The sequence below is a fragment of the Moschus berezovskii genome, chromosome 22, assembly GCF_049115385.1.
Source record: "Moschus berezovskii isolate FMDL1 chromosome 22, NW_MosBer_1.0, whole genome shotgun sequence".
Taxonomy (NCBI): Eukaryota; Metazoa; Chordata; class Mammalia; order Artiodactyla; family Moschidae; genus Moschus; species Moschus berezovskii.
In genome coordinates, this window is record NC_142481.1 from 6,427,579 (window position 1) to 6,436,355 (window position 8,777).

General features: G+C 52.4%; 1 protein-coding gene across 14 annotated transcripts; it reads left to right on the forward strand.

Annotated features, from left to right (window-relative positions):
• The first annotated feature begins 234 nt into the window (after window positions 1-234).
• LOC129546443 (sialic acid-binding Ig-like lectin 14) lies at window positions 235-7,527 on the forward strand. 14 transcript variants are annotated; one of them, XM_088830076.1, is made up of 10 exons: window positions 240-662; window positions 758-1,147; window positions 1,361-1,630; window positions 1,832-1,903; window positions 2,705-2,920; window positions 3,024-3,159; window positions 5,056-5,161; window positions 5,521-5,793; window positions 6,028-6,099; window positions 6,354-7,527. In XM_088830076.1, the coding sequence occupies exons 1-10, from the start codon at window positions 623-625 to the stop codon at window positions 6,702-6,704; spliced, it is 1,926 nt and encodes a 641-aa protein (XP_088686202.1). In that variant the 5' UTR covers window positions 240-622; the 3' UTR covers window positions 6,705-7,527. The 14 variants fall into 14 exon arrangements, with proteins under 14 accessions (XP_088686201.1, XP_088686198.1, XP_088686197.1 ...); XM_088830077.1 differs by having other exon boundaries at window positions 6,052-6,099; XM_088830079.1 differs by having other exon boundaries at window positions 244-662; window positions 5,521-5,830; window positions 6,052-6,099; window positions 6,354-6,564.
• Window positions 7,528-8,777: the final 1,250 nt, after the last annotated feature.

The window sequence follows — 8,777 nt, forward strand, 5'->3', positions numbered from 1 at the left end:
CATCTTCTGACCCATCTTCCTGGCCTGTGTCCGGGCTGGCTGGTCCCACAGACCATCAGATCCATGACGAAGCACAGCCCGTGTGCCCTGTTCTGAAAACCCTTCTGGGCGAAGGAGCTTTGCCCGCTCAGCTTTCCTTCCTGGGTTCCACCCTCCACCGTGTGTGAGTCTTCCTGCCCAAGTCTGAATGGTTTTGAGAAATGTTTCAGCACTCTTTTCCAGAAAGTCCAGTGTTTCTCTGATGCAAGGTCGGTGCCACCCGAGGACTGGGGCTGGACCCGGTTTCTCTTTCTGGTTGCGCTGGACGCTGGGCAGTCTACCGTGGACCCAAACATCACTGGAAGGGTGATCGTGTCAGAGCCACATGCGGTGAAGCCTCTCGGCCTCTGGGGGCCTCAGGATCTCCCCCTGCAGCGTGGGGTGTGGGTTGGGGGTGGATGGGACCTTTTGCCTTCTCAGGGCTGCCCCTCCTCCACGGCCTGGGGCGTCCAAGTTCCCCTTCTGTGCTTGGCCAAGGCTGTGTCTCCGTCACCCTCTGGCTTCCTGTTGGGGCTTCCTCGTTGCCTCCCCACATTCGGGGCGCTTCCCTCCCTGATCCGGCTCTGTGCTGGCGGACGCCGACATGGTGTCCCTGCTGCTGCTGCTGCCCCTGCTGTGGGGGGGTGAGTGGGGGAGGGGTGGGGGCCGGGGGTCACGGCTGGGGGAGGGGGCACACGTGGGGAGGGGCTGGAGTGCAGCTGAGCCTCTGTGTCCCCAGGGTCCCTGCAGGAATCTCCAGAGTACGAGCTCCGAGTGCAGGAATCAGTGACGGTGCAGGCGTGCATGGACGTCCAGGTGCCCTGCTCCTTCTCCTACCCCTGGAGTTCAGGGTATTCCAGGTATTCCTCTAGCGAACTCTACATCTCCTGGTTCCGAGAAAGAGACCACCCACACAATGATGCTGTGGCCACAAACAACCAATGGAGGCGAGTGAAGCCAGAGACCCAGGGCCGATTCCGCCTCGTCGGGGACCCCAGCAACAACGACTGCTCCCTGAGCATCAGAGAGGCCAGGCTGAGCGACTCAGGAAAGTACTACTTGCGAGTGGAGAGAGGACCTCATGTGAAATATAGTTACAGAGAGAAGGAGCTGAATTTGCAGGTGACAGGTATGACAGGGGGCCCAGGAGAGGACCCTGGGGCGTGGAGACTCCTGTATGAGAACAGGGACAGGATACAGGAGCCCTCCCTGCTCCAGACCCTGGGGTTTGAGGGTTCAGAAGAGACCCAGAACTGGGAATGAGTTGTGACCCTGACCCTCTGGGTCTCCACACCCCTGCGTCCAGGCATCTCCCTCTGTCTCCTCATCTCCCTTTCTCCAGGAAAACCGAACATCCACTTTCTGGAGCCTCTGGAATCCGGCCGCCCCACACGTCTGACCTGCAGCCTGTCGCTAGCCTGTGATGAGAGACACAATCTCCTGTTCTCCTGGGCGGGGGACGCCCTTGATGCCATGAACGCAAACACCCTCCACTCCCCGGAGCTCACCCTCACCCCGAGGCCCCAGGACCATGGCACCAAACTCACCTGTCGGGTGACAGTCCAGGGATTGCTGGTGACCCTGGAGACAACCGTGCAGCTCAATGTCTCCTGTGAGTGTGGAGGGGCGGTGGGGTCCCTGAGGGCAGTGGTGTGTGTGTGTGTGTCTGTGTGTGTGGAGAGAAGGCCAGCCTACTCGTCTATGGGTAGCTGAGGAGCTGAGGTGGGGAGTGGCCGTGAAGGACAGCGGCCCTCCCCTTCCTGGCTTCCCTCCTGGGGTGCTGGTCAGTTTCCATCCCACCCCTCCCTTGCAGCAAGCCCATGTCTTTCTGCCCCAGATGCCCCGAGGAACCTCCGCATCAGCCTCTCCTTCAGAAACATCACAGGTAGGAGAGGACCTCTCCTCTGCAGGGCTGGGTCCTGCTCCTGGGACCGCCTCCAAGGGTTGGGGCGGTGGGCTTGAGTGTGATCGGATATGAGAAGTGCATGGAGAAACGCTCCACCCCGCCACACCTCCCATGCACTAGACTACACACTCGCGCAATACACACATAGACTCACGCACACAGGCACACACACATATAGTACATACACATGGACATCCACTGAGACATGCACAGGAACGCCCATACACACAGCACACACACATCACACATGCACACAGAGATATACCCACAGCAGAGGCACCCACCATGCACACAAACACACACGGACACACACATGTGCACTCATGCACACATACACACAGGCACACACACATACACCCCACACATACACATTCACACACTCTGTTCAAAGCCCATTTCCCTTCACCATGGTTCTATTCTGTGGTTTTCTTCCACAAAAGCCTCCTTAGCCCATCTCCTGCTGCCTTCACTGAATCAACTTCTCAAGCCTTGAGGCTCTGGGTTTTCTTTCCACCAAACAGCCCAGGCCTGTCGCACTGAGACACCAAGCCTCCCCTGAAGATACGAGGCCCAGACACGTAGGGTCAGCCTGCTTAGGGTGGGAAGGTCCAGTCCTGGGACCACAGGGAACCCAGCTGGCCTGCTGGGGAAGAAGAGAGTCAGGCCAGGAGATCCTGGGAAGGAGGGAGGAGGAGGCCTAAGCCTCCCCCAGCTCCCGCACTGTGCTTTCCCCCAAAGCCCTCAAAATTCTGCAGAACACCTCATCTATTCTCGTTTCAGAGAGCCTGGCGCTGCAGCTGCTCTGTGTTGCTGACAGTAACCCCCCTGCACAGCTGAGCTGGTTCTGGGGGTCCCCAGCCCTGGAGGCTACCCCCATCTCCAGCACAGGGGTCTTGGAGATACCCCAAGTAGGGGCTGGAGATGAAGGAGAAGTCACCTGCCGAGCACAGAACCCACTGGGATCCCAGCAAGTTTCCTTCAGCCTTTCTGTGCAGAGTGAGTTGCAGGACAGGTGCTTGAGGGGAACAGCCTGGGCAGGTGTGTGCCTTTGGGAGGGCTGGGTCTGGGGACTGAGCTTCACCCACTCTCCCTTCCCCAGAAGGCCCCCCTCCCTGCAGCTGTGAGACTGAGGAGCAGCAGGGCTCCTGGCCCCTGGTCCTCACCCTGATCAGAGGGGCCCTCATGGGGGCTGGCTTCCTCCTCACCTATGGCCTCACCTGGACCTACTACACCAGGTGAGCACACCTGTCCCCCTGCGGGGAAGTCCTGGGAACGGCTCTGGAGTTGTCGGTGGGGCTGGGCAGTCCTGTCCTGCCTGGAGCTAAACTGTGTGACTCTCCAGGGACTTCCGTGTTGGTCCAGTGGTTGAGCCTGCGAGTTTCCCCTGCAGGGGAAAGGGGTTGGATCCCGTGTTGGGGACTAAGATCCCACATGTCTTGAGGCAGAGGCCAGAATGAATGAAATGGGTCTGACTCTTTGACCTTTGACCGTGTTGACTCTGCAGGTGTGGCAGCCACTAGGGAGCTGGGCTGAGGGGGGTGGCTGAGCCTTGTTCCCTGTCATGACGAGATTCACCTGAGGATGCAGAGCCCAGAGGACAGATGTGGGAACATCACTGGGTGCTTCTCCCTGGAAACTCTTGCGTCCAACCCTGTGTTGTTTGCATCCATGAGCCTTTATTTGTAGAGATGACTGCGTGACAGAAGGAAGAGTCAATGCCATTGAAAGGAAACTTTATGACTTACCTCGCTTAGTATGAGATTATTCATGTTTTTACGTGTATCAATAATCCATTGTTGGTTCTGCTTGGTTTTTGTCTTGAAAATAGTATTTTACGTATGACTATTCCTCCAGTTATGTATGGACTCTAAAATACGATGACATTGTGTTCGTTTACAGATTTTGGCTCTTTCAAAGTAACGTTGATGTGAATGGTGTGTTGAAATTAGGAGGGCTAGCACTTTTCTCCTCGTGGGTGTGGAACTGCTTCCTCATAAATTTGGCATATATTTAGTTTGAGAAGGTAGCCTCAGAGAGTTCTTTTGAGTAGTTAGATGAGTTTATATCCCATGGTCACTTATGAAGGTTCTGAGCTTTCTACACCGTCAGCAGCACTTGTAGTACCTCCATGCTCAGTTTTCAGCACTGCACTCCACTGTGGCAGTATCCCCTTGCCTTTTTAGTTTATTTCCCTCAAGTGCAATGATGTTGAGCCATTTGAATGTCTTCTTTAGTGAAATTCCTGTTTGGATCTTTGCCCGTTTAAAAATAAAAATTGGGCAGTCTTTTTCTTATTAATTTGAGTTCTTTAGTTTTGATGTGACTCTTTAAAATTAAAATATAATTGATTTATAATGTGTTAGTTTCACAGCACAGCAAAGTGATTCAGTTATATATGTATATTCTCCTCAGATTCTTTCCCATTATAGTTTTTTACAAGATTGTTAGCATAGTCCCTGGGCTGTACCGTTGGTCCTTGTTGGTTATTTATTTTAGATACAGCAGTGTGTATTTGTCAATCCCAATCTCCTGATTTATCCTTCCACCCTCTGAAAAAATTTTAAGAAATTTATACCTTAAGAAGCTAACAAATGTAAACAGAGTATTTCTAAATAAATATTAAAGAAAGTTTTTTTTTTGTTGTTGTTGTTTCCAGAACTGGTTACTGGGAGGGTGTAAAATGTTTAGGGGCCCTGTCAAATTTAGGAAACCTTATGAAATACCAATCCTAAAGAGCATTGAGATCACAGGTTATTTCCAAACATGACTTGAGCCTTCATGTGGCTTTGAAAAACAAGATCATGCAGTGTGAGGGGTCCTGAATGCCATTCTCATGAAGTGCAGGCTTCCGGGTTCTGCACTGAGTGGGTAAGGCTCTCACTGCAGCCACCCCATTTTGCATGGGCCTGTGCCCTGGTGCTTGTCCTACAGACCCTCACATCCACGAAGACCCGGAGGCCTGTGCCCTGTTCTGAGAACCCTTCTGGGAAAAGGAGCTTTAACGCTCAACTTTTCCTTCCTGGGCTCCATCCTCCACTGTTTTGAGGTCTGGAAACTTTTTTCCTGCCCGAAGTGGAATGGTTTTGATAAAATTTTCAATATTCTTTTCCAGAAGGTTCCGTGTTTTTCAGCTGCAGGTGGGTCCCGCCAGATGACCGGGGCTGGACCTCGTTTCTCTTTTTCTGGTTTCACTGCTCATGGGGCGATCCCATGGTGAACATGAAAATCATTCGGAAGGTGATCATGTCACATCCGGGCTTCCCTGGTATCTCATTGGTAAAGAGTCAGCCTGCAATGCAGAAGATGCGAGTTCAATACTTGGGTTGGGAAGATCCCCTGGAGAGGGAATGGCAACCCACTCCAGTATTCTTGCCTGGGAAACCCCATTAGTTGAGAAGCCGGGTGGGCTACAGTCCCTAGGGTCACAGAGTCGGACACAACATAGCAAGTAAACAACAACATTTCAGAGTCACATCTGGTGAGACCTCGCCAGCTCTGGTGACGTCATGCTCTCCCCTGCACCCTATGGCAGGGGGGAAGGAGGAGGGGCTGGAGGGAGAACGTGAAACAGCGTGACTCCTCATTGACACCCCCAGCCCCGCCTATGGAGTCCACCTTCCCCTTCTCCGCCAGCCAGTCTTCATCACCTGCTGCCTTCCTGGCTGCCTGTTGGGGCTTCCTCCTTCCTTCCCCACATTCGGGGCACTTCTTCCCTGACTGATGCACCTGGACCTGGGCTGGAGGATGCAGACGTGGTACCCCCACTGCTGCACCCAGAGACTCTCCACTCCTTGAAGCTTACCCCCACCCCGAGGCCCCAGGACCAGAGCACCCACCTCACCTGTTGGGTGAATCTCCAAGGATCTCAGGTGACCATGGAGAGAACCTTCCAGCTCAGTGTCTCCTTTGAGTGTGGAGGGGTGGCTGAGTCCCTGAGGGCTGTGGAGTGTGTGTGTGTGTCTGGAGAGAAGGCCAGCCTACTCGTCTATGTGTCTGAGCACTGGGAGCTGAGGTGGGGAGTGGCCGTGAAGGACAGCCACCGCCCTTTCCTGGTTTCCCTCCTGGGGTGCTGGTCAGTTTCCATCCCACTCATCTCTCTGCAGCAAGCCCATGTCTTTCTGCCCCAGATGCCCCGAGGAACCTCCGCATCAGCCTCTCCTTCAGAAGCGTCACAGGTAGGACAGGACCTCTCCTCTGCAGGGCTGGGTCCTGCTCCTGGGACCTCCTCCAAGGGTTGGGTTGGTGGGCTTGAGTGTGATCAGATATGGGAAGAGCATGGAGAAACTCCACCCCACCCCACCTCCCATGCACTAGACCACACACACTTGCAATACACACAAAGACAATGCCCAGATGGTAATAGATCCTGGGAAGGAGGGAGGAGGAGACCTCAGCCTCCCCCAGCTCTCCTACCGCGCTTTCCCCCAAGGCCCTCAAGATTCAGCGGAACACCTCGTCCCTTCTCGTCTCAGAGGGCCAGGCGCTGCAGCTGCTCTGTGTTGCTGACAGCGACCCCCCTGCACAGCTGAGCTGGTTTCCAGGGTCTCCCTCCCTGGATGCTGCCCCCAACTCCAGCACCAAAATCCTGGAGCTGCGGGGCTTAGGACTTGCAGAAAAAAGTTCACCTGGCGAGCTCAGAACCCTCTGGGCTCCCAACACGTTTCCAGAGGACAGACGTGGGGACATCACTGCGAGCTTCTCCCTGGAAATGCTTGACTCCAAATGTGTCTCATTTCCACCCAAGGGTTTTAATCTTTTAATTTGTAGAGGTGACTTGTGATGACCCAAAGAGTAAATTCCTTTGAAAAGAGACTTTTATTACTTCGACTTTCCAAGAATACATTGTCCCTCATCAGGGCAGGGCCCAGGAGGAAGCACCAGGTTGTGCTCAAGGAGCAGGAGAGTGGGGAAGCCTTTCTCCAAGTTTCCATGGGAAACACAAGGCTTGTTGTTGTTGTTCAGTTGCTCAGTCATGTCGGACTCTTTGCAGGGCAGCATGCCGGGCTTCCATGTCCTTCACCATCTCCCGGAAGTTGCTCAAACATTTTTTTCATTTAGCCATCCAACCATCCAACCATCTCCTCCTCTGTTGTCCCCTTCTCCTTCTGCCTTCAATTTTTCCCAGCATCAGGGCCTTTTCTAATGAGTTGACTCTTCACACCAGGTGGCCAAAGTATTGGAACTTCAGCTTCAGCATCATTCCTTCCGTTAGGGGAAGCACACTGATTGAAACCACCCATCCTGGCCAGGCACCATAGTAACCATTTGCATGAGTTGTTTTATGACAGGAGGTCCTGGTAAGGAACATGAACTAATAAGCCTCCACCCACCAGAGGAGTTCTGGAAAGGTCAAATGGAGATTCCACATGTCTGACCACCTCCCAGAATCCTTCTCTCTTTCATCCATCTTACTGAACAAGGCATTCACCACCAGCAAAGACTCTGAACCAGAATGTTTGGCTAAAGACAACCTGGAAACTAATCCTATCACCATAAAACCTAAGACTGCAAGCCATATGACAGAACTGTTCTCCTGGGTTCCCTTACCCTGCTGCTCTCCACCTGGGTGCCCTTTCCCAATAAAATCTCTTGCTTTGTCAGCACATGTGTCTCCTTGGGCAATTCATTTGTGAGTGTTAGACAAGAGCCCATTTTCGGGGCCCTGGAAGGGGTCCTCTTCCTGCAGCACTTCCAATGAATATTCAGGGTTGATTTCCTTTAGGATGGATTGGTTGGATCTCCTTGCAGTCCAAGGGACTTTCAAGAATCTTCTCCAACACCGCAGTTCAAAAGCATCAATTCTTTGGCACTCAGCTTTCTTCATAGTCCAGCTCTCACATCCATACATGACTACCGGAAAAACCATAGATTTGACTCTACAGAACTTTATTAGCAAAGTAATGTCTCTGCTTTTCAATATGCTATCTAGCTTTGGAAGAAAATATAGCTTTTCTTCCAAGGATCAAGCATGTTTTAATTTCATGGCTGCAGTCACTGTCTGCAGTGATTTTGGAGCCCCCCAAAATAAAGTCTGTCGTTGTTTCCCCATCTATTTGCCATGAAGTGATGGAATGAGATGTCGTGAACTTAGTTTCTTGAATGTTGGGTTTTAAGTCAGTTTTTTCTCTCTCCTCCTTCACCTTCATGTAGAGGCTGTTTAGTTGCCTTCTCACTTTCCACTATAAGGGTGGTGTCATCCACATGTCTGAGGTTACTGTTATTTGTTCTGGCAATCTTGATTCCAGCTAGTGCTTTGTCCAGCCCAGCATTTCTCATAATGTACTCTGCATATAAGTTAAAAAAGCAAGGTGACAATATGCAGCCGTGACATACTCCTTCCCCAATTTTGAACAAGTCTCTTGTTCCACGTCCGGTTCTGACTGTTGCTTCTTGACTTGCAAACAGGTTTTGTAGGAAGCAGGTAAGGTAGTCTGGTTTTTTCATTGCTTGAAGAATTTCCCACAGTTTGTTATGATCCACACAGTCAGTAAAGAATCTGCCTGCAATGTTGGAAACCTGATTCAAAACCTGGGTCAGGAAGTTCCCCTGGAGAAGGGATAGACTACCCACTCCAGTGTTCTTGGGCTTCCCTGGTGACTCAGCTGGTCAAGAATCCACCTGCAATGGGGGAGACCGGGATTGATCTCTGGGTTGGGGAGGTCCCCTGGAGAAGGGCATGGCAACTGACTTCCAGTGTTCTTGCCTGGAGAATCCCCATGGCCAGAGGAGCCTGGTGGGCTCCAGTACATGGGGTCACAAAGGGTAGGACATGACTGAGGGAATAAGCATGTCACAGCAGCACAGCACTTCTTTCCTGGTGGGTATGGAAGTGCTTCATCATAAGGCCGACATT